The 25,349-nt window shown below is 49.7% G+C and overlaps 1 protein-coding gene across 1 annotated transcript in view; it reads right to left on the bottom strand.

Moving 5' to 3' along the window:
* Positions 1–25,349, bottom strand: part of LOC137379969 (MAP kinase-activated protein kinase 2-like) — a 155,583-nt gene that overhangs the window by 6,556 nt on the left and 123,678 nt on the right. Inside the window, exons 6-9 of the mRNA XM_068051406.1 lie at positions 22,747–22,822; positions 21,257–21,381; positions 9,161–9,246; positions 8,327–8,407 (exon numbers count right to left, since the gene is read on the bottom strand). Coding sequence (XP_067907507.1) covers positions 8,327–8,407; positions 9,161–9,246; positions 21,257–21,381; positions 22,747–22,822 — 368 coding nt within the window. The remainder of the gene's footprint in view (positions 1–8,326; positions 8,408–9,160; positions 9,247–21,256; positions 21,382–22,746; positions 22,823–25,349) is intronic.

Below are 25,349 nucleotides of genomic sequence, written 5' to 3'. Positions count from 1 at the left end.
GTCTGTGCGGTGGTGACTCCTACCAATACTGTCCTGGACAGATGCATCTGCGGCAGGTAGATTGGTGAGGACGAGGTCAAGTATATTTTTCCCTCTTGTTGGTTCCCTCACCACCTGCCGCATACCCAGTCTAGCAGCCATGTCCTTCAGGACTTGGCCAGCTCGGTCAGTAGTGCTGCTACCGAGCCACTCTTGGTGATGGACATTGAAGTCCCCAAGCCAGAGTGCATTCTGTGCCCTTGCTGCCTTCAGTGCTTCCTCCAAGTGGTGTTCAACATGCAGGAGCACTGATTCATCAGCTGAGGGAGGGTGGTAGGTGGTAATCAGCAGGAAGTTTCCTTGCCCATGTTTGACCTGATGCCATGAGACTTCATGGGGTCTGGAGTCGATGTTGAGGACTCCCAGGGCAACTCCCTCCCGACTGTATACCACTGTGCCACCACCTCTGCTGGTCTGTCGTGCTGGTGGAACAGGACATACACAGGGATGGTGATGGTCGTGTCTCGGACACTGTCTGTAAGGTATGATTCCATGAGTATGACTACATCAGGCTGTTTCTTGAATAGTCTGTTGGACAGCTCTCCCAACTTTGGCACAAGCCCCCAGATGTTAGTAAAGGGGACTTTGCAGGGTTGACAGGGCTGGGTTTGCCGTTGTCGTTTCTGGTGCCTTGGTTCATGCTGGGTGGTCTGTCCGGTTTCATTCCTTATTGACTTCGTAGCGTTTGGATGCAACTGAGTGGCTTGCCAGGCCATTTCAGAGGGCATTAAGAGTCAACCACATTGCTGTGGGTCTGGAGTCACATGTAGGCCAGACCAGGTAAGGACGGCAGATTTCCTTCCCTAAAGGACATTAGTGAATCAGATGGGTTTTTACAACAATCAACAATGGCCATCATTAGACTTGCTTTTAATTCCAGGTTTATTAATTGAATTCAAATTCCACCTTCTGCCATGTTGGGATTCAAACCCATATCCACAGAGCAATACCCTGGGTCTCTAAGGTTACTAGTCCAGACCTGGCTCATAAAGGTACAGGACTGGGCACTAAATATTCCTGGATAATAGGGGCTGAATTTTTGGGAGCCCAACCACCACCACCACCCCCCCCACCACATGCACCGAATTCTGGAACAAAAGCCGGGAGACCCCGAAAATACTGGCGCCAGGTGGTGTGTCAATTTCAAGACACTGTTCTTGGCACTGGCAATAATCAGCAGCGCAGGGGGAGGGAGAGACAGGAATCCCACTCTCTTCCCAATTGAAGCCAATTAAAATTCATTACGAGCTTGTCAGGGGGTGAAGTTTCAATTTTTAAAGGGGTGCACAGGGTACCCACTCCTTCAGGAGCAGATCAGCTAAAGGGAGGCAGGTACAGAATGGGGAGATAGTCAAACAGGGTCAGCAAGGCAAAGAGGGATTTGACACTTGGTAAGGGAGTGCCCTTGGCACTGTGCAGGTGGCAGGGAGAGTGGGCACTCAGCGCCTGGCTTTTGAATGGGGCTGGCACCCTCCTGGCATCACGGGGACAGAAGAGCAGGGGACAAGGCTGCCAAGGACAATTTGGTGGCCACCTGCCCAGGAGGAAGGCTCCAGCTGGCAATGGAGGACGAACTCTCAGAATTTGGACCCAGCGGCGACGCAGGGTAACACCCTCCACAGGAAGGGCAGAACCTGGAGATGACCAAGACCCAGTGCTGCAAGAGCCTGTGACTCTCAAGGCAGATGGTCACAGACATCTGTGCTCTGTTGCCGAACACCTCGCAGCACTGGTCGCCATGCCTGCCAAAGTCACTGTGGCCTTGAACTTCACTTCTGGCTCTTTCCAAGGATCAGCTGTGAACCTTAGTGGCATCTCAAAAAGGGCTGCACACTATTGCTTCTTGCAGGTCACTGATGCTCTTTGCCACAGCTGGATATTCATTTAACGACAGACACAGCCTCGCAGGTTTTGCCTCCATTGCTGTATTCCCAGGTGCAGGGGATGGATTGCACCCATGTAGTCATCAAGGCACCCAGTGACCGGCCAGTGAGTTCCATCAACAGGAAGGGCTTTCACTCCCTCAATATCTAACTGGTTTGCAACTACAACAAATGCTTCCTCTATGTATGTGCTCACTTTTCTGTCAGTTGTCATGACTTCTTCATCCTCTGCCAGTCCAGGGTGCCTCAGATCTTCACTCCAACCCCCCAAAGTGCATGGATGGATTTTAGGGGACAAGGGATATCCCTTGAAGAGATGGCTACTGATCCCTTTATGGGAGTCCCAGATAGAGGCAGAGAGACTATACAACCAATGCAACCTGCTCAATAGGCCAATCACTGAGCAGGCTTCTGAAGATGTGATTCCGGTGCCTGGATCGGTTGGGTGATGCCCTGAAATACCCTCCCGCAAGGGTCTCGATCATTGTGGTGCTCTGCTGTACTCTCCATAACATGGCCCTCCAGAAAGATGTGGATCTCGAGGCCTGGAAGGAGACAGCTCACTGGGGAAGAGCAGGAGTAGGAGATGAGAGAGGAGGAGGAAGAGGAGGCTGAGGGAGATGACAGTGAGTAGAGAGGTGCCCCTGCTGCACGACAAGGTGGCCTCCTCCTGCCACCCTCCTCTATCTCATGGCCTCCAGCATTAGATCCAGGTCAGCACTGATGAAGTGAGGGGCTGTCCTGCCCTGGGTTCCAGGCCTCCGGTTCAACTATGACATCTTGCTTCCCTCTGGTGCAGTGAAAGGGTTTGGCACAAAGCGCAGATTCTTCCCTCAGGACAACCAGCAGCCTTAGTGATGGCTGCTCTGAGAGTCTGAATGTGTTCCACACTTCCTCTGACCTGCCCCCCCCCCAGTGGCTCTAAGTGGACAGGATGCCCATCCCATGCCAATTAAGGGATCTCCCATGCTTAACTTTCATTAGTTTCCTCCCGGAGGCGGGTTTCTGCCCTCAATACAAACCTAGCTCTTGTTTCCCATCTCCGTCACGAAAATTCAGTTCCAGGTGTTGAAAAGATAGGGAAGGAAAGAAAGGAGGAGTGGCAGTATTGATTAATGAGACTATTACAGTGTTGAAGAGAGGAGATGTCCTAGAGGCATCAAGGACAGAATCTATTTGGTTAGAGCTAAGAAACAATAGAGGGGCTATTACACTACTGGGTGTATTCTATAGGCCACCAAATAGTAGGAAAGATATTGAGTAGCAAATCTGCAGGAAAATTAATTAGAAGTGCAAAAAGTATATAGTAGTGATAATAGGGGACTTTAATTATCCTAATATAGACTGGGATAGTAATAGTGGAAATGGCAGAGAAGGAGAAGAGTTTCTGAAGTGTGTTCAGGAGAACTTTCTAGATCAGTATGTTTCTGGCCCAAGGAGGAAGGTGGCATTGCTCGTTCTGGTTCTGGGGAATAAGGCAGGACAAGTGAATCAAGTGTCAGTAGGGGAATATTTAGGGAACAGTGATCAGCCATGCTTAGATTAGTTCAGTTTAGCCATGTAAAAGGACAAGGTGCAAATTAGAGTAAAAATACTTAATTGAAGGAGGTCCAATTTCAGTGGGATGAGAATGGACATGTCCCAGGTAAATTGAAATCAAAGATTGGCAGGCAAATCTTTAACAGAACAATGAGTTGCCTTTAAAGAGGAGATGGTTCAGGTACAGTTGAAGTACATTCCCACGAGGGGGAAAGATACGGCAAACAAAGCCAGAGCTCCCTGGATGATGAAAAAGAGAGTGAGATGAAGCAGAAAAAGGATACATATGACTGATGTCAGATGAATAATACAAGTGAGAACCAGGATGAATATAAAAAGTTCAGAGGGGAAGTGAAAAAGGAAATGAGAGGCAAAAATGAAAAGAGAGTGGCAGCTAACATAAAAGGAAATTCAAAAGTCTTCTTTAGGCATATAAGAGGAGGGGTGGGGCCGAGTAGGGACCAAAAAGGGGATCTATGCATGGAGGCAGAGGATCTGGCTGAGGTACTAAATGAGTACTTTACTAAGATCATAGTGAAAGAGGAGACAGTTGAGATACTGGATGGACTAAAACGGGGATAATGGCACAGTGCTAATGTTACTCAACTAGTAATCCAGAGACTCCAACTAATGTTCTGGAGACATTAGTTCAAATCCCACCATGGCGGCTGGAGGAATTTAAATTCTATTAAATAATATATCTGGAATTTGTAAAAAGCTAGTATCGGTAATGATGATTGTCGTAAAAACCCATCTGGTTCACTAATGTCCTTCAGTGAAGGAAATCTGCCATCCTTACCCGGTCTGCCTACATGTGACTCCAGACCCACAGCAATGAGATTGACTCTTAACTGCCCTCTGAAATGGCCTAGCAAGGCACACAGCTGTATCAATCCGCCATAGAAAAGTTGAAGAATAAAACCACATTGACCACCTGGTATTGACCGAGGCACCGGAAACGACAAAAGCACACCCTGGCCAATCGACCCTGCAAAGTCCTTCTCTCTAACATATGGGGACTTGTGCCAAAATTGGGAAAGCTGTCTCACAGACTAATCAAGCAACAGCCTGACACAGTCATACTCACCGAATCATACCCTACAGACAATGTCCCAGACACCGCCATCACCATCCCTGGGTAAGTAGTGTCCCCATGGCAGGAAGGACCCACCAGAGGTGGCAGCACAGTGGTATACACAGTCAGAAGAGAGTGGCCCTGGGAGTCCTCAACATTGACTCCGGACCCCATGAACTCTCACGGCATCAGGTCAAATATGGGCAAGGCAACCTCCTGCTGATCACCACCCACCACCACCACCCCCCGCCCCCCCACCTCAGCTGATGAATCAGTACTCCTCCATGTTGAACAACTCTTGGAAGAAGCACTGAGGATAGCAAGGGTACAGAATGTACACTGGGTAAGGGACTTCAATCTCGGTAGCACCACTACTGACCGAGCTGGACAAGTTCTGAAGGACATATCTGCCAGACTGGGCCTGTGGCAGGTGGTGCATGAACCAACAAGAGGGGAAAAACCTACATGACTTCATCCTCACCAATCTACCTGTCGCAGATACATCACACTGAGGATACTGACATTGTGATGTGCGATACGACCACTGTGCTAAATGGGAAAGACTCTGAACAGATCTAGCAGCTCAAAAATGGGCATCCATGAGGCGTTGTGAGCCATCAGCAGTGGCAGAACTGTATTACATCACAATCTGTAACCTCATGGCCCAGCATATCCCTCACTCTACCATTACCATCAAGCCAGGGGACAATGCTGGTTCAATGAAGAGTGTAGAAGATCCAGGAGCAGCACTTGGAATACCTAGAAATAAGATGCCAAACTGGTGAAGATACAACCCAGGACTACATACAGGCTAAAATGCAGAAACAGCATGCAATAGACAGAGCTAAGCAATCACACAACCAAAGGATCAAATCAAAGCTCTGCAGTCCTGTCATATACAGCCATGAATGGTGGTGGACAATTAAACAACTAACCAGAGGGGAAGGCTCCAAAAACATCCCAATCCTCGATGGGGGAGCCCAGCAAATCAGTGTAAAGATGAGGCTGAAGCATTTACATCCATCTTCAGCCAGAAGTGCCGAGTGTATGATCCATCTCAGCCTCCTCCTGAGGTCCCCAACATCACAGATGCCAGCCTTCAGCCAATCCATCACTCAGTGTGATATCAAGAAACAGCTGAAGGCACTGGATACAGCAAAGACTATGGGCCCTGACACCATCCTGGCTGTAGTACTGAAGACTTGTGCTCCAGAGCTTGCTGCGCCCCTGGCCAAGCTGTACTAGTACAACTACAACACTGGCATCTACCCGACAATGAGGAAAACTACCCAGGTATGTCCTATCCATAAAAAGCAGGACAAATCCAATCTGGCCAATTACAGCCCCATCAGTCTACTCTCAATCACCAAAGTGATGGAACTTGTCATCTAAGTGCTATCTAGCGGCACTTGCTCAGCAACAACCTGCTCACTGATGCTCAATTTGGGTTCCCCCAGGGCCACTCAGCTCCTGACCTTATTACTGTTCTAAACATGGACAAAAGAGCTGAATTCCAAGGTGATGTGAGAGTGACTGCCCTTGACATCAAGGCAGCATTTGACTGTGTGGCACCAATGAACCCTAGAAAAACTGAAAACATTGGGAGTCAGGGGGGAAATTTTCCACTGGTTGGAGTTATGCTTAGCACAAAGGAAGTTGGTTGTGGTTGTTGGAGGCCGATCATCTCAGCCTCAGGACATTGCTGCAGAAGTTCCTCAGGGTAGTATCTTAGGCCCAACCATCTTCAGCTGCTCCATCAATGGCCTTCCTACCAGCATAAGGTCAGAAGTGAGGATGTTCGCTGATGATTTCACAATGCTCGGTACCATTCAGGACTACTCAGATACTGAAGCAGTCTGTGCCTGCATGCAGCAAGACCTGGATAACATTTAGGCTTGGGCTGATAAGTAGCAAGCAGCATTTGTGCTGCACAAGTGCCAGGCAATGACCATCTCCAACAAGAATCTAACCATCTCCCCATGACATTCAACAGCCTTACCATTGTTGAATTCCCCACTATCAACATCCTGTGGGTTACCACTGACCAGAAACTGAACTGGACCAGCCAAATAAATAATGTGGCTACCAGAGCATGTCAGAGCCTGGGAATTCTGTGGTGAGTAACTCACCTCTTGACTCCCTAAAGCCACCATCTACAAGGCCTGGATGAGTGCAGCTCCAACAACACTCGAGAAATTCGACACCATCCAAGACAAAGCAGCCCACTTGATTGTCACCCCATCCAATACCTTAAACATTCACGCCCCAAACCCACAACTACAGGCCAGACAGTTTAACTCAGTGGTGGGGAATTCTTTAGAAATGATAATTGGAACAAAATTAAGTCATTTGGACAAATGTGGATTAATTAAGGAAAGCCAGAACAGATTTGTTAAAGGCAAATTGTGTTTAACTAACTTGATTGAGTTTTTTGATGAGGTAAGAGAGAGGGTTGATCAGGGTAATGTGGTTGATGTGGTGTATATGGGCTTCCATTAGGTGTTTGGTAAAGTGACACAAAATAAGCTTTTCAACAAAGTTGAAGCCCATGGAATAAAAGGGGAAGTGGCAGCATAGATACAAAGTTGGCTGAGTGACAGGAAACAGCAAGTAGTGGTGAACGATTGTTTTTTGGACTGGAAGAAGGTGCTCAGTGGGGTTCCTCAGGGCTCGGTATTAGGACCCCTGCATTTCTTGATCTATATTAATGTCCTAGACTTGGGTGTACTGGGCCCAATTTTAAAATCTGTAGATGACACAAAACTTGAAAGTATTGTGAACTGTGCAGAGAATAGCGATAGACTTCAAAAGGACAGAGACTGGCTGGTGGAATGGGCGGACATATGGCAGATGAAATTTAATGCAGAGAAATGTGAAGTGATTCATTTTGATAGGAAGAATGAGGTGTGACAATATAAAATAAATGGTACAATTCTAAAAGTGGTGCAGGAACAGAAAGACCTGGAGGTATAGGTGCACAAATTATTGAAGGTGGCAGGGGAAGTAGAGAAAGTGGTTACAAAGGCATTCGGCATCCTGGGTTTTATAAACAGAGGCTTAGAGTACAAAAGCAAGGAAGTTATGGTGAACCTTTATAAAACACTGGTGCAGCCTCCACTGGAGTATTGTGTCCAGTTCTGGACATGGCACTTTGGGAAGGATGAGAAGGCTTTGGAAAGGGTGCAGAAAAGATCTTCAAGGTATGAGGGACATCAGTTACATAGATAGATTAGAGAAGCTGGGGTTGTTCTCCTTAAAGGTTGAAAGGAGGTTAAGTTGAGGTGTTCAAAATCATAAGGGGTCTAGAAAGAGTAGACAGAGAGAAACTGTTCCCATTGGAAGAAGTGTCGAGAACCAGAGGACACTGATTTAAGGTGATTGGCAAAAGAAGCAATGGCAATATGAGGAAAAACCTTTTTTATGTAGAGGGTGGTTAGGATCTGGAATGCACTGCCTGAGAGTGTGGGGGAGGCAGATTCAATCGTGGCTTTTAAAAGAGAATTGGATAAGAACCTGAACAGAAAAAAATTGCAGGACTATGGGGAAAGGGCTGGGGAGTAGGACTAGCTGAGCTGCTCTCGCAGAGAGCCAGCACGGACATGACAGGCCGAATGGCTTCCTTGTGCGCTCTAACCATTCTATGATTCTCTTCATTCTATGAATGGTGCTATATAAATGCAAGTTCATTCTCTTTCCTTGTCTAACCATGCTGTTTGCAACAACACGACCATTTGTTGTTCATTCTATTCCATACTGTTGTGTTTGACGATATGAGTGAGACCACACTGACCTTCACCTCCTCCCACATATCTTTCTCTTCTTGGAGCACCCGGCTCGTGTGGAGTGGAGTCTGAGGAACCGCCATCGATTGCTGGAAGTACAAGGGGTATTTGAATGATTTGATCAGTTAACTTGCTTTTCCACAAGCCACTCCATAACAGACCTCTTTTTTGTACAACACTCCCCTCAAATATTGTCATTAATTCAGTAAGGGTGCTGCAGTTGGTCTAGTTTGGGAAGCGGGAATATCATAGCCGGGACACCCGGTGCTGGTTGCTATCCAGAAACACCTGGATAGGATGTCAGGTGAGGACAGGATCAGATTTTGCCCTGGTACTCCATCACTTTTCCTGTTCTAAAAGCTTGCTGATATTCACAAGGTAGGATGACACTTGAAAGCTTGGGTGAGACAGCAGAAAACAACTGCCCCAAACTGGACTAGTAACAACTTTAGAACTGAGGAGGAAACTGCAGCTGGTGGAATGCATTTTCTACACTTAATGTTTGATACAGGTGTCCTGCTGCAGCAAGTTACAGTCTCTCTACAGTCTCTCTACTGTTGTGGTGTATCCATGACTGATGCACAGTCACGCCTTGAACCACTCAGCACTAATATCAGCACTTACATTGTCATCACTAGTATTGTGCCACCCCTTTACTAACACAAACACACAAACAGACGTGCACACCTTTTAGATCTGATGGCTGTATTGTTGCCACACACATCAATACAACTGCCTAGTTCAAATATTCTCCTGCAAAATGCGGAGTATGGTATCCATCCCATGCAGCTGCATTGGCACGTGATGTCAAGAAAGAAAGGCTGAAGTTTGCCAAAACCTACGTTAATCCAGGGATGGTTCATAAACTTGGTGATGGTCATTCGCTCTGTGGGATCTGTCTTCAGCACCTGCCGGATTAGATCTTTCACTGCACAGAAAGGAAATTTAACAGTTACAAGAACCAACTGCCATCGATGTACCAGTTCAACGCAGCGAAAAGAGAGGGAAAACACGACTCCAAAATTCCAGTTAGTGAATGGAGGCCCGGCTGCACAACTCAGAAAACTCTCCAAAGCAGCTGTTCTTCATGGGCGCCTAGACAGTGTGGGTAGGATACTAGATGATAGCAAAGGCCCGCCTAATCTCTGTCTGGCATATATATGTCCACTTGTCAGTGTTAGTCACTGGATAGTTACTGGAATAGTAATCCAGAGGCTTGGATTAACAGTCCAGAGAACATGAGTTGAAATCCCACTGTGCAAGCTTGGGAATCTGAATTTGGCTTTTAAAAACTGGGAATAAAAAAAATGCTGGTTATCAGTAAAAGTGACCACGAAGCTGTCAGATTATCGTAAAAATCCAACTAGATCATTATTGTCCTTTCGGAATGAAACCTTGCTGTCCTTTAACAAGACTGGCCACCGTGTGATTTCAGCATGTGACTTCATTGTGTGGCATTGTGGTTCCTCTCAAGTGCCCTCTGAAGTGGTTTCGCCAGTTACACAGTTGTATCAAGCCGCTATCAGTGGTTCGAGATAAAGGCTCAGAACCACTAGGGCAACTAGGGATGGGCAATAAATACTGGCCTTGCTAGTGACATCGATATCCTGAAATTGAATATTAAAAAGGAGAGGGAATCCGGACTGATTTCCCTCCTCCCAGCTGTCTGTGTGATTGAACCCAAGAGCTCCTGATTTGTTTGGCTCAGTTCCACACTGGCAAGCAATTTGCTATCAAGGGAGCGTAACTGATGATTTTACAATGTGAAAGAGTCCCGCATGGTGGATGGGAGCTGTGTTTGGTCAGATCACTTACAGTCAAACTGCATCAACTTAATCACACTTGTTGAGTAAACTTGGAATACATTAATTGTTTAGCCGAGAATTGAATGCTGTTTAGTACAAAGCAGCTGACTACCTTTATCAGCTCTCTGTTTAATCATTATTCTTATTGTTTACCATTCATATTTATACAGACAGTATTGGCATAGTGACTAAAAAGGGGGAGTTTTACATACGTGCAGTTCCTACAGAGTCTCACTGCTCTCTCTCATGTTCTTGTCTGATATAACTTCATGCAGGACAATGCATATTCACCCGAGCCATTTTCCGCTTCGTCTGGGGATCTAAAATGGACCGGGTCCGGAGGGACACGATGTTCAAATCTCTGGACATGGGCGGGAAAAATGTACCCAACGCGGCCCTCATCCTGATGACCACCTTCGTGTGCGGCTGCATCAAGCTATGTGTAGATCCCCAGTACGCAAACTCCAAGTGTCACTACGTGCTGAGGTTCTATCTGTCCCCGGTGTTGCGAAGGATGGGCCTGGTCACATTGCCGCGGAACGCACCATGCAGTTGGGCGGCGCCGTACCACCTATCCTTCGTGGAGCAGTTTCTGCGGAAAAACACCTTTGACCACCGGTCCATCAGGCAGTGGTCTGCACGGAATGTCCTCAAGGCCCTACGGGAAAAGGAAACGGTGGATCCTGTCGGATGGTTCCCCGAGCAGACCGTCAAAGTCATTTGGCGGAATGCCTCATCACCAGAACTTTCAAACAAGCACCAAGACGTAGCTTGGCTGGTGGTGAGAAGGGCCCTCCCCGTCAGATCCTTCATGCACACCCGAAGTCTCGCCCCCTCCGCACAGTGCCCCCACGTTGGCTGTGGTGGGGAAGAGACGGTCGCCCACCTCCTCCTGGAATGTGCCTTTGCAAAGCAGGTGTGGAAAGAGATGCAGTGGTTTTTGTCAAGGTTCATCCCAAGCAGCTCTGTAACACAGGAGTCTGTGCTCTACGGGCTGTTCCCAGGGACGCACACCGAGACAAACATCAACTGCTGCTGGAGGACTATCAATTCGGTGAAAGACGCCCTTTGGTCTGCCCGAAACTTGCTGGTCTTCCAGCGCAAAGAGTTGTCCACCGCCGAATGTTGCAGACTGGCACATTCCAAGGTCCAGGACTACGTGCTGAGGGACGCACTAAAGCTTGGGGCAGCCGCAGCAAAGGCTCAATGGGGAAAGACCACAGTGTAAGGTTCCCCCACCAAGCGGGACTGAGGGGCTGGATCCATGGGAAACCCCTCGAACTGTATCGTTAATATTCTCAATTGCTGTAAATGTAAAACTGTAATTGACATGACAATTGTGAAACGGAAGGGTTGGGAAGAAACTCATGACAGTATTGAAGGAAACTGATCTCCCTTGCAATGTTTGTATTTTTTGGTGCTGTTTGGAAACTGTTTGGCAATGTAATTTTTACAGATTTTTATGAATAAAGTATGTTTTGGAAATAAAAAAAAAGACAATGCCATATTTGAATTTATGCACCAAAGGCTGTTCCACCAAGTATCAGACCCCGTGACCTGTAGCTGTTACTCTACCCGGAATACAAGATCATCATTTAGCAGAGCACTCTCCAAGATCTACAAAGAATCACTTATTTGGTGAACTTGTCTGCTTCTTATTGAAACAAAGTACAAAACTTTCATAAACTGGCAGTTGTTTCTGACCTTATCGGTTCGTTCATAACATGCTATATTGTGTGCTCCTTTGACACTGTTCTATAAAACATGTGCAAGGCAGGTACAGCACGGATTTGTTACAGAGTAAAGCTCCCTCTATACTGTCCCATTGAACGCTCCCAGGGCAGGTACAGCATGGATTTGTTAGAGTAAAGCTCCCTCTATACTGTCCCATCGAACACTCCCAGGGCAGGTATAGAACGAATTTGTTACACAGTAAAGCTCCCTCGACACCGCAGGGACTGGAGTGAATCATCGACGCCGAGAATGGCATTTTAATTTCAGTTTTTTGTTTATTTATGTTTTTAATAAAGTTATTTTAAAATTATGTATATAAAGGGGGCCTGAGAAATAAAGGCCCCCTCGACATGAAAAATATAAAAGGCCACCTTAAAGAGGAAAAAAAAACGGGTTAGGTACAGAATAAAGCTCCCTCTACACTGTCCCAACAAATACTCCCAGGGCAGGTACAGCACGGGGTTAAATACAGAGTAAAGCTCCCTCTACACTGTCCCATCAAACACTCCCAGGGCAGGTACAGCACGGATTTGTTACAGAGAGTAAAGCTCCCTCTACACTGTCCCCATCAAAAAAAAAAGAGAAAAAAAAAAAAAACGGGGGTTAGATACAAAAAAAGAAAAAAAAAAAAAAAACGGGGTTAGATACAGAGTAAAGCTCCCTCTACACTGTCCACATCAAACACTCCCAGGACAGGTACAGCACGGGGGTTAGATACAGAGTAAAGCTCCCTCTACACAAAAAAAAAAAAAAAACGGGTTAGATACAGAGTAAAGCTCCCTCTACACTATCCCATCGAACACTCCCAGGGCAGGTACAGCACGGATTTGTTACACAGTAAAGCTCCCTCGACACTGTCCCATCAAACACTCCCAGGGCAGGTACAGCACGGGGGTTAGATACAGAGTAAAGCCCCCTCTTCATTGTCCCCATCAAAAAAAAAAAAACGGGTATTGGCTGGTCAATTTGGAGCACTTCCTGCCAGCAATCAGGGGGAGCAGCTGCACCTGTGTTGCAGCAATTGCAGAGTGGAGAGTGGAGACTGCAGCAACTGGAGAAAGTTGAATACAGAGTGGAAACTGCAGCAACTGGAGAGAGAGATTGGAGAAAGGTGAATACAGAGTGGAGGGAAACCATCAAGGAAGGCTGCAATTTTTCTGGAGAGGTGGGTGTCAGGGCACCTGAAAGACTATTAAGTTTAAACTGTTTGGGGGAGGGAGAAGAGGCCTGAAGACTCAGGGGTGGGGCAGCCAAATCCAGTAAGGGCCCCTGTGTTTGTATTGGTGTTTGCACACAGGGAGCTCCCTCCCCACCCCAACTGCCTGCTCGGGACAGCTGGAGTTGCCCGGGTGAAGACTGTCTTGTTAAAATCAGAAGAGGAGAGTACCGGGCGGCTCCAGCTGTCCCGGGCGAAGAAGCCTCCCCCAACTGGAAGACAACATACAGTTTTGGACTAATTGTGATAAAGGTGCTCCAACTGGCAGTTGAAACAAACATCCTTTTCAGCCTTTCTCTCCCTTCCTCCACTCAGTCGCCTCAATCACCTATCCTCCCCTTTTCCTTTACCATCCTACGCCATCCTCCTCTACTCCCACTCCACCTTGTTTAAAGTTTGCTTTTTTAAAAAAAATTGTGTAAATTTGTTTTGTTTCTTGGGGGTGGACGTAGCTCTTAGACCCCATGGCAAGCCCCTCTTCGCCGGTGGCGGGGCCTTCCCGTTCATATGCTGCTGCGGCTGCTGCAGCTGCACCTGTTGCCCCGTCACCGTTTGCTTTATTAACAACGAAGCATGGGGTCAAGAGCTATGTCCACCCGAACATGACTATAGAGGCATGCGTGAAAGCAATGGCCGAGGTTGTCGGCCCTTCGGCCATTGTTGCAGCCTCTAAAATGTACGGGAAGGCAGTGTTTTTCCTGAAGACCGAGCGGGCGGTGTCCCTGGCTCTGAGCAAGGGGCTCACCGTGGGCGGGACCTTTCTGCCAGTGGACCCCCTGGAGGCCACTGCGCAAAGGCTCATTTTATCCAATGTCCCGCCCTTCATCCCTGGTGAGCTCCTCCTTCCCCACCTGCACCATCTGGGGGAGGTAAAGACGGGGCTCACCCCAGTCCCGCTCGGTCTTCGGGAGAACAGCCTCCGACACGTCTACTCCTTCCGCCGCCAGTTATTCATGCGGCTGGCGCGGGAGGAGGTGACAGAGGGCCACTTTAATGTAGAATTCCAGGGGACGGCCTACCGCGTCTTCTGGACCTTGGACGGGGTGCGGTGCCATGTCTGTAAGGGGGTGGGGCATGTTCGTAAGAACTGCCCCAACCTCCCGGCTGCCAACTCCAACTCAGCGGCCCAGGGTGGCGACGCTGCACCTCCTCCCACCCCCACTACACCACCACCAGATACCATTCAGTCGGTACCGGAGGCTGTGGTTTTCACGGCCTCCGGCAGGGAGGGGGGTGACCGTCCAAGTGGAAGGAAGGCGCGGAGGAGAAATAAACATCGAGAGGCGCGTCCCCTGGATATCGTGACACTACCCGAGCCTGAGCTCAGCCCAAGGCCCGATCTCGGGAAGTCAACTTGCCCCAGGGCTGGGCTCAGGCCCAGGGTGAATAAAAAAAAGGAGAGTGTGGAGGTGGAGGCCTCTGATGATATGGAGGTCTCTGAGCCTCCGCACACAACTGGGAAAAAGAGGAGAAGGCACCCCTCCACAGAGGTAACAAGGGGCCCTGAGGCGCAGGGCCCATCTGTTGGAGGGGAGCTGTCTCCTGTTTCGGGTCCCCAGGTTTCCCCTACCACCACCACCAAGGCTGCAAAGTCCGGGCAGGTGCTCCCTATTCCTCAGGATGGAGGGGAGGGGATGGCCCCGGTACATGAGGCCCCTCCTGAAGGAGTAAGTGGGGCCCTGCTTGTGGTGGGGGAGCCTGGGGAAGCCGCCCATTCTGCCACTGCTACTGGGTCGGGTGTCCTGAATGAAGGGGAGGGCGAGGCCCCAGAGGGTCGGGCCTCCCAGCCGGAGTCCACCACCAACCAGGAGACACCCGACCCAGTTATAACTGAGAATGCTGCCCCACCTGCTGGGCCTGTGGGTGCTGGCAGAGCGGGAGATAGCCTCCTCCCTCCGCCTCCAATCTCGGCTCCGGTTGGTTTCCCGGAGTCGGGAACTTCTGTCTCCCCTGGACCACTCATTGCCCTGGGGACGGAGGTGGAGGGGGGTCCTGAGCCGCTGGTGCCTACAGGCTCCAGTTTCACAATAGAACCCAGAGAGGACTCCTCCGCCATCGATCCTGGGGGTGGGATCGTGACGGAGGCGGGACCAGCTGGCGCGGCCGGGACGTCCGCCCCACAGTGTGTGGTGGATGTGTTGGCCGCTGGCGGTGACGACCCGGAGGAGGATGGGGATTCGGTGCGGGGCACGGAGGATGATCTTGATTCCATCGCCAGTGAGGTGGTGGAGTCCCTCGTGCCTCCCAACGAATCTCCTCTCATCCCCACGGCGGAACTCCGGGATTTCCTCGCGGCTTGCAGGGGTTGCCGCAATAAAGTTCAGCTGGCCCTCGACCGTTGGTCGAATCTGGTGCTGATCATCCAGTCCGTCCGTGCCGCCCTTAAGATAGCGGGCAAGCGCGCGGACGTGAAACTGGTTGAGAGGCGCCGTTTTAATGTGTTCCTCAATGGGTTGCTGGGGGAGTGGAGGGCCAGGTGCACTTCCACTCCCTCCTCACAGTGAGCTGTTGATGACGGGTTTTAAGTACCTTTGACATGAAGATAACCATAGCCAGCCTCAACATCAACGGCAGCAGAGGGGCTCACCGCAGATTTCACAATCTCTCAGTCCTTAGGGAAGGGAGATACGCGGTGAGCTTTCTGCAGGAAACCCACACCGTTCCGGGAGACGAAGCCACCTGGCTCCTGGAGTGGCAGGGTGGGGTCTACATGAGTCACCTCACCCCTATTTCCAGTGGGGTGGCTATCTTGTTGGCCCCGACTTTTCAGCCGGAGATCTTGGGGGTCAAGGAGCTAGTGCCGGGCCGCTTGCTCCACCTCGCCGTTCGCCTGGGTAGCGTGGCGCTCCACTTTGTGAACGTGTACGCGCCCAGACCTGGCGCGTTGCAAGCGCGCTTCTTTGAAGAAGTGTCCGTTCTCTTGAGCTCCATCGATAGCGGCGAGTGCATCATCCTCGGGGGGGATTTTAACTGCACCCTCGAGGTGGGGGATCGCTCCAGTCCCCAGCGCGGCCAAGCGTCGGTGGAGAAGTTGAGGGGACTGATCAGCTCCCTTAACTTGGTGGACGTCTGGCGGAATCTCCATCCCGACTCCAGCGCCTTCACGTGGAGGTCTGGAGGAGGAGGGTCGCGAATCGACCGCCTCCACATTTCGCAGGCGTACGCCTCCCGCTTCTCGGCAGCCTCCATGCGGCTGGTGCCGTGCTCGGACCACCGCTTGGTGTGGGCGGAGTTCACTCCGCTCCGCACGCGGGTGGGGTCCACGTACTGGCACTTTAACAACCGGCTGCTGGAGGACGAGCGATCTCGGGACTCGTTCTGTCGATTCTGGGCCGACTGGAGAAGGAAGCGGGGGGGCTTCCCCTCCTTGAGGCTATGGTGGGATGTGGGCAAGACTCACATCCGCGTCTTCTGTCAGGAGTACGTGAAAGGGTCGACCAAGAGGCGGGAAGCCGAGATCAGGCGCCTTGAGAGGGAGGTGCTCGACTTGGAGTCCCGCCTCGGTCATGCCGTCGTGGACCCGGCCCTGTGGCAGGCGTACAAAGAGAAGAAGGGCGCGCTGAGGGACCTGCAGCTCATAGGGTCCCGAGGCACGTACGTGAGGTCGCGGATCCAGATCCTGGAAGATTTGGACCGCGCCTCACCCTTCTTCTACTCGCTGGAAAAATGGCGGGGGGTCCGTAAGCAGCTCGTTGAGCTGCTGGCCGACGACGGATCCTCCATCACGGATCTGGAGGGAATGGGCCTCCTGGTCCGTACTTATTACAGTGCGTTGTTCTCTCCGGATCCGTCCAGCGAGGACGCGCGCAGAGTTTTGTGGGAGGACCTGCCGCAGGTCAGCCCGGAGGGCACCGAAGGATTGGAGGCTCCGCTCACGCTGGCGGAGCTGACTGGCGCCCTCCACCAGCTCTCAAGGGGCAAATCCCCAGGGCTGGATGGGTTGACCGTGGAGTTCCTCAGGGCGTTCTGGGACATTTGGGCGGCACAGTGGTGCAGTGGTTAGCACTGCAGCCTCACAGCTCCAGTGACCCGGGTTCAATTCTGGGTACTGCCTGTGTGGAGGTTGCAAGTTCTCCCTGTGTCTGCGTGGGTTTTCTCCGGGTGCTCCGGTTTCCTCCCACAAGCCAAAAGACTTGCAGGTTGGTAGGTAAATTAGCCATTATAAATTGCCCCTAGTATAGGTAGGTGGTAGGGAAATATAGGGACAGGTGGGGATGTTTGGTAGGAATATGGGATTAGTGTAGGATTAGTATAAATGGGTGGTTGATGGTCGGCACAGACTCGGTGGGCCGAAGGGCCTGTTTCAGTGCTGTATCTCTAAAAAAAAATCCTGGGGGACAATTACGCGCGGGTCCTGGGGGAAAGCCTGGCGACCGGGGAGATGCCCCTCTCGTGGCGCAGGGCGGTCATCGTCCTGCTGCCGAAGAGGGGCGATCTCCGCCTGCTTAAAAACTGGCGTCCGGTCTCCCTCCTCAGCACGGATTATAAGATCTTTGCCCGGGCTATGTCTACCCGCCTGGGCTCCGTGCTGGCCCACATGATCCACCCCGACCAGTCCTACACGGTCCCGGGCCGGTCCATCCAGGACAACATCCACCTGGTCCGGGACCTGATCCATCTTTCCCAGAGGACTGGTCAGTCGGTCGCCTTTCTCTCCCTCGATCAGGAGAAGGCGTTCGACAGGGTGGATCACGATTACCTTTTCGGGACTCTGCGCGCTTTCGGACTCGGGCCGCATTTCGTGGCCCGGGTCCGACTTTTATACGCCGCCGCAGAGTGTCTAGTCAAAGTTAACGGGTCCTTGACGGCGCCCCTTCGTTTTGGGAGAGGAGTGCGTCAGGGGTGCCCCATGTCCGGCCAATTGTATACCATCTGCGTGGAGCCCTTCCTGTGCCTGCTTCGCAGGAGGTTGACGGGATTGGCTCTGCGCGAGCCAGCCATGCGGGTCGTCCTCTCGGCTTACGCTGACGACGTGCTCCTCGCAATCACAGATCCCGTTGACTTGCGGAGGATGCGCGACTGCCAGCAGACCTTTTCTGCCGCGTCCTCCGCGAGGATCAATTGGGAGAAATGTTCCGGACTCCTGGTTGGTCAGTGGCGGGTGGACTCCGTGCCGGAGGAGATGACACCTTTTGCGTGGAGCACCACGCACCTCCTCTATCTGGGAGTCCACCTTAGCCCCGCTGAGGAAGCCTGGCCGGCAAACTGGCAGGAGTTGGAGGCGAAAGTCACCGCTCGGCTGGGGCGCTGGACAGGACTGCTCCGAGTGCTTTCCTACAGGGGCCGAGCGTTGGTCATAAACCAACTGGTGGCCTCCATGCTGTGGTACCGGTTGGTCACTTTGGCCCCGCCCCCTGTATTTGCCACCAAGATCCAGAAGAAACTCGTCGATTTCTTCTGGGGCAAGAGGAAACACTGGGTCTCTGCCGCGGTCCTGAGTCTCACGATCGAGGAGGGCGGTCAGTCGCTGGTGTGCGTCCGCACCCAGGCTGCGACTCTCCGCCTTCGGACCCTGCAGAGATACTTGTACGCCGAGCGTCCTCCCAGATGGTGTGCGCTGGCGATGTATTTTTTCCGCCAGTGTTACTGCCTTCAAGACGACACGCAGCTCCCGGTGGAGTCCGTTAGCCGCGCCTCTCTGAGGGAGTTGCCTGTCTTTTACCGGGATCTTTTCCGAGTCTGGAACATGGTCGCCTCCAGTCAGGGCGCTCCCCCGCCGGCGGAGGAGAGCGCCTCGGCTGTCCGGGCAGCCGACTCCGGGGACGGTCCGGCGGGCGGAGCAGTAGCCGAAACCCCCGGGACGCCCCTCACTGCGGGTGGCGAGGGGGCTCGGGAGTGCGGAGCGATCCCGGCCAAGCTGACCCCCGCTCGGCCGGAACTGCTCATCGGACCCAGGCCCCGAAACCCTCCTCGGGAGCCGGTCCCGCACAACCCGAGCCGCCTCTCGGAAATGCCCTCCGTGCCATTCTAATCGGCGCGGAGGGGTTTCCTGTACGGGCTGCTCCTGCACACTCTCCACTTCCTTGCCCTCGTCAGCTGGCCGGACACGCCCTGGCGGTCCGCGTTGCCATCTGGCGGCGAGGGGAAACCCCGATGGAGGTCTCTCTACGCGGGAGTCTTCCCCCTTTACATCGGGGACCTGGGGTGGAGGGTGCTGCACAGAGCAGTCCCGTGCAATAGGCTTTTAAGTAGGTTCACGGACTCCCAGGCCACCTGTACTTTCTGCGGCCTGGACGAGTCCGTGTTCCACATTTATACGGAGTGTGCAAGGTTGCAGCCCCTCTTTGAGTATCTGAAGGGGCTGCTCCTCAAATTCTGGCTGCACTTCAGTCCCACGCTCCTGATCTTTGGGCACCCGGTGCGGAGTGGCTTGGGCCGGGAGGAGGATCTCCTCGTCGGTCTGCTCCTGGGCCTGGCCAAGGTGGCAATTCACAGGTCCAGGTTGCGGGCCGTCGAGGGGTCCGTCCTCCCCGATTGCCTGCCCCTCTTCCGCGGTTACGTTCGCGCCCGGGTGTCCCTGGAAAAGGAGCATGCGGTGTCCGCTGGTACGCTTGAGGCCTTCCGCGACCGGTGGGCACCGCAGGGACTGGAGTGCATCGTTGACTCCGAGAATGGCATTTTAATTTGAGTTTTTTTTTTAATTTACCTGGTTTTAATAAAGTTATTTTAAAAATATAAGTGTGTATATAAAGGGGGCCTGAGGAATAAAGGCCCCCTCGACATAAAAAATATATAAAGGGGGCCTGAGGAATAAAGGCCCCCTCGACATAAAAAAAACCGGGTTTAGATACAGACTAAAGCTCCCTCTACAAAAAAAAACGGGGTTAGATACAGAGTAAAGCTCCCTCTACACTGTCCCCCATCAAACACTCCCTGGACAGATACAGCACGGTGGGGTTAGATACAGAGGACACTGAGAATCTGGTAAACGATTACTAGTCAGGTACTGGGACTGAGACAGTGCTGGGAATGGACACATACCTTCCATTAGCAGTGGGACTGAGAATCCCAAGGGTGGAAATGCCAGACTGCTTCTGAGCAATCGTACAGTGCAGGCCGGCAGTCCGGAAAGCAGCAGGAGGGAGCAGGGGGGACACCCCGAGACCCCTCAGCAGCCGTGCGGTGAGGGCGAGGGTCACACATCAAATGGTTCGAGCGTTTCCGCCTGGAGCCAGTCAGTCTACTGCCACTCCAGAAAAAGGCAGCGAGGCGTGGCCAGATAGTCGACAGGCATGCTGCAGAACCTGCCCAGTTACCTTGCAGCAGACGGCAAGGGGAGCAGGTTTTACATCAGCAACCACATCAACATCCTCAACAACCACATCCACGTTCGCTGCATCAAGCAGCCCCAGAGAAATATCTTGTGACAGTCCCTTTAACAGGGCACTAGTGAACCTTACAATCTGAAGTGTAAATGTGCAAGGGAGCTGAGCGTTCCATTGTTCAGTCACATTCGAAAACAGGACATTAAATCTCAACAAAGCAAAATAGGTCATAACATAGGGGCTGAGTCAGCCCAGGTGAATTGGGAAAACGAGATAAAAAGATAAAGCCAATGGAAAACATTTTTAAAAAAAACAGGGTTAGATACAGAGTAAAGCTCCCTCTACACTGTCCCATCAAACACTCCCAGGGCTGACAAAGGTCAGAAGCAGAGTCATGATCCCTATACTGTGTCCTACGGAGCTGTACTCTACATCAAGTTCACATGAATAGGGAATTAACTTGTACTTTGACGTCATTAATCTCTTCCTACATATCCACAGAAATCTGCAATCACTTAATAAAAAGTAATGCTCTAGGGTTATTCCTGAAAAAGATTTTAATATATTTCAAACTATGAAATTTTAATGAAGGGATTTACTTTATCTAAGGACCTGCTGGTTTGTTTTATTTGCTTGTTTTGTTCTTAATGGATCATATTTATATTCATTGAATGATGTCTTAAGTTGATTTTCTATCACTGACAATAAATGATAGTTTGATGGCTCTGATAAGAACAATTTTGCCAAATATTAGCCAAAAAAAATGCATTAACAAATATATTGAATGGAACGTTACATTCAAACAAAGCGTTACATTAAAAACTTGCTGGAATGAACCTGACTCAGCACCAGCAGTTCTATGGTAATAGGTAATATAATGTGGAGACACTGGGCTTCAAGCTCTGCATATCCAGTTACCTTCCTCGGAGACGTCTGACCACTCAGGGTTTGGAAACTCATACTGCCCCATTCGAATCCTCTTCTTCATACCAGGAGAGATGGCCAGGCCGTGATTGGAGTAGAACGGAGGATACCCACACAGCCTGCAGGCACAGGTATGTTGTTTAGCAGTGCTCTTTACTAACCACGTACAGAGGCAAACTATTTTGTTTCCCCAAGTTCCTCCTGATCTCCTTTCAAGGAGCTTACTATTGTGGAGGAACAGGCCCACAAGTACTGGCAACTCTCTGGTACCTCACTCAAGTGGTTAACTTTTATATATGTGTGTGCAGGTAAAGCAGACCAACAGGGACATTCGATTGTGACAGGAATCTTAGTCAAGCCAAACCCAGTCTTCACCTCCACAGAATTTCCAGAAAAGGTCAATGAACAGACAGGTGGGGGGAAGGGGTAGTGCCTGGATCAGCTTTTTCCCGCCTCTCTAGCCAGCCCTTACCACTGATCCTAGTTGAGATTAGGCACCTCATCACAGGCCATGGATGCAAGCTCTGACCCTCTAGTCTATACTATACTGGGTGGTGCACTTAAACACTGAATCATAAGCATACTTTGTTGGCCGACTTGAACTACAACACTGGTCTGAAATTTCTTGGAATGTTTCAGTGTAACTATGGTATTAAGACCTGCTGCATGTTCCTCAGAGGAAATTCGTGCGTAACTGGTTTATTCTGATTTTACACCGAAACATTGCTATGAGCAAATTTCTCTGATGATTTGCACTGCTCCCTAGTTACCAAAACCCCACATGGCACATTAACATGTACAACACCAGAGATTGCAAGCTTCCTGAATTTACACCCGTTCTGAGCAGGCTTATATTTGCATCCAAGAACTTTAAGTGGAACAGGACCAAATGTTGGCTAATTCTGTTATTTGATAGTGAATTTTAAAATTTCAGCTTATTGAGCTATGCACTGTATGTTCAATATCTCTGAATGTACTGTATGGCATCAGAATCAGTTATATTCAAAAGAGAAAAGCTTCAACAATTGTATTTTCTGAAACATGCCTGCTTAAAGTGCTTAAATCTCAGTTTGATGGCTTCAAACGTCAATTTTCATAAAATCAATGTGATAAAGAGTAACTTAAAAGAGGAAGCTGATGTGTAGTCTGCACTTTCCCCAGGCCCCGATCGTTTATGGTGATTTCCACTCACCTTGTGTGGTTTTTACATTTTGACATACGCTAATGTAATTCGGGCACAAGTTTCCGTTAATGAGATCAACATCGAAACCATCATAAATTTTAGCATAGGTTCAATTCAGGAAATTCCAGGTCACTGAGTTGTCCTGATCAAAGCTTGCTACTTAGCATATGGACTGTCTGCCATATTACAGTGTGCTAAAGCAACTGGCCGCTTAGAAAGTGCTCATGGAGAACAGTGGAGGAAATTGAGGTGGAATAGTTTTTTTAAAAAAGCAATGGAGATGATTGATGCAGCTACTTACAGAATGTACATAATCACTCCCAGGGACCACATGTCACAAGACTTGTCATATTTCTCTGGGCCCAGGACCTCTGGAGCTGTAAGCATACATGAGAATGTAAATAGCAATCCAGGGCAACACCAAACAAATGGATTGGAAAATAAAAATATGTTCCAAGAGGAATAAACTTAAGGGAAATAGAAATATCATTGTACTGTTCCCTCACTACAGGCACTCCTAGAGTTAATAGAAAAGTCACATTATATATTGGTGTTACATCTGTGTAGCAGAGTGTATTATATAATTTTATATGGAGTGTTATAGCTACATGTACATCATTATATTTACAGGATGTTTATATAAACCTAGCCTAGCACTGGAGCAGGATCCCTTGAGATTGCTGGAGACGCTAATAGTATCGTTGAGAAATTGGCCTTTTGTAGCATATCTTGAGCTGTTGAACTTCTTGAGGGGGATCAAATATCAGCTCATTATAAATGACCTTTTGTTTCAACTCAGAAATGTGCTCAGTCCCACTTGGTTTCTTCCTTCATCACTGACCTGGGGGAGATTGTAAGAAGAGATGATATGCTCTTGGCTGATGACACTCGCACCAACAGAGAAACTGACCCCTCATCTGAAATGTTAAGTCAGCTCTGTATATCTACAGAGCCTGAGACAGATTTGGGCATTGGTAGACAAATGTTAGGTTAGAGTCAACACCAGATGAATACCTCTAAGAAAGGACTGGACCACGATCTGTCTATCTCTATTCTGTAAGAGTAGCAAACTATCATTCTGTTTCTTGGATTGGTAATGACTTTTGCTTGGAACAAACAGGAGGCTTGAAATGCTGGCAGAAAAGTGTGAATGAAAAGAACTAGGCATTTCAGGGGCGGTTCTCCAATCCAGCACTTGATGGGACCATGGGTTTCAGAGTCATAGAAAGAATGTGCACCTATATTGTTACTTTTATATCCCTAGGACATACCAACATGCCTTACCACAGAAGTACATTTAATTGTAGTCATTACTTTTTGATGTAGGGAAAAGGCCTATAATGTTGTAGCTGGGAGCATGGGATTGTTGAGTCACTCCTTACTTGTCATCATTAGCAAAAACTTTTTGACAAATCTGTCCCCTTACACAAGGGAGATTGTGACACTCGAGTTTATGGCAGTCATAGAACAGGCGAGCGCTACAGATGTGTCTGCTTGCACCCACCAGTCTCATGTAACTGAGGTGCCCTCCCCATTGATCCACAAGCTCCAGTGGGGTCAATACAGGCACGACCGCCGGGATCACAACACAAGCAATTGTGGGGCCAACATCTCTTGCTCACGGACTCCTAGAGCCCAAAGCCATGCAGATCAATAGACACGATGAGGATGCTCTCTCCCATGACAGAAGATACCCTCTTCAGTATCAGATGTGGTCAGGCTATTAGTTCTCTGCAAGACTGAGACCACAGCATTGCCATATGAGCTACTGCCACTTAGGGCAGATGTCACACTTACATAAGTATAGAAGCTGCCACAAATCCACATTAATGTTCTATATCAACACAAAGCATTGTCATGCAGTGCCAGCACTGCAACTCTGTGTTTTGCCTCTCCTGTCTGTGGACCTGCCCATTACTTGCAGAGTTAACCATCAATTACAGAACACAATCGGTGACATCCCCACTGGTGTCCCAGTGCTGTCAGGGAGAGAGACTGAATAAAATCCTTGGAATAGAGAGTCAGAGGGCAAAATCACCCTGCACACCACCTAACATCTGATGAAAGAATAAGGGTGGCACTGACAGAGCGAGTGATGAATCTCTCTACCTTCTTGGCTGAGGAAGAGCAGCTATTTTACTGCAGAAATCTGCTTTAAAATGTGGTATGAAATTTTCTGAGGCTCTGTGTCATTAGCTGGACCTTGCATCCAGCAGGAGGCTTAATGCAAAATTACAGGTTTCAATTTTCCACTAAGTTGCTCACTGCATGCAAGGTCCATGCTATAGAGCCTCAGGAAAAATTGCCTGCTGAATAAATTCTCTATTATGTGCACTATCACATTGACTGATTACAGAAACAAATGGTGAGGCCTACAGATCCTCCTTAGGCCAGAAGGACTCTATGCTCCCTGGCCAAGGTGTTCTACATCTGGTTTGGTGCATCAAGGATTTCCTCCCATTTAAGTTGTGGGATGGCAAATGCAATAATGGAGAACTCTGACCCCGCTACCAATGTGGATTCTCCAATTCTAAGAATTGTACACACTCTTGTTCCTCCCCACGCTAAAATCAAGACTGATCACACCCTCTTCCATAACTCATTATTTCCCAAGACTTCAAATCTGTGGCACTCATTCCTTTGGTTTTCCCTTCCTTGCATAATCCTTAGGCTTTTCAAAACCCAAGTGTGCCATCCACTCTCCCATGGGGGGCAGACAGTGGCATAATGGTTATGTCACTGCATTAGTAATCCAGAGGCTCAGGCTAATGCCCTGGGGGCACAGGTTTAAATCCCACCATAGCAGCCGGTGGAACTTAAATTCAATTATTACATAAAATCTGGAATTGAAAGCTAGTCTCAGTAATGGTACCTGGTCTGGCCTACATGTGACTCCAGACCCAC

Source organism: Heterodontus francisci, chromosome 19 (assembly GCF_036365525.1).
Source record: "Heterodontus francisci isolate sHetFra1 chromosome 19, sHetFra1.hap1, whole genome shotgun sequence".
Taxonomy (NCBI): Eukaryota; Metazoa; Chordata; class Chondrichthyes; order Heterodontiformes; family Heterodontidae; genus Heterodontus; species Heterodontus francisci.
The sequence above is the reverse complement of the archived record's forward strand: the minus strand, read 5'-3'. Positions and strand labels throughout refer to the sequence as shown.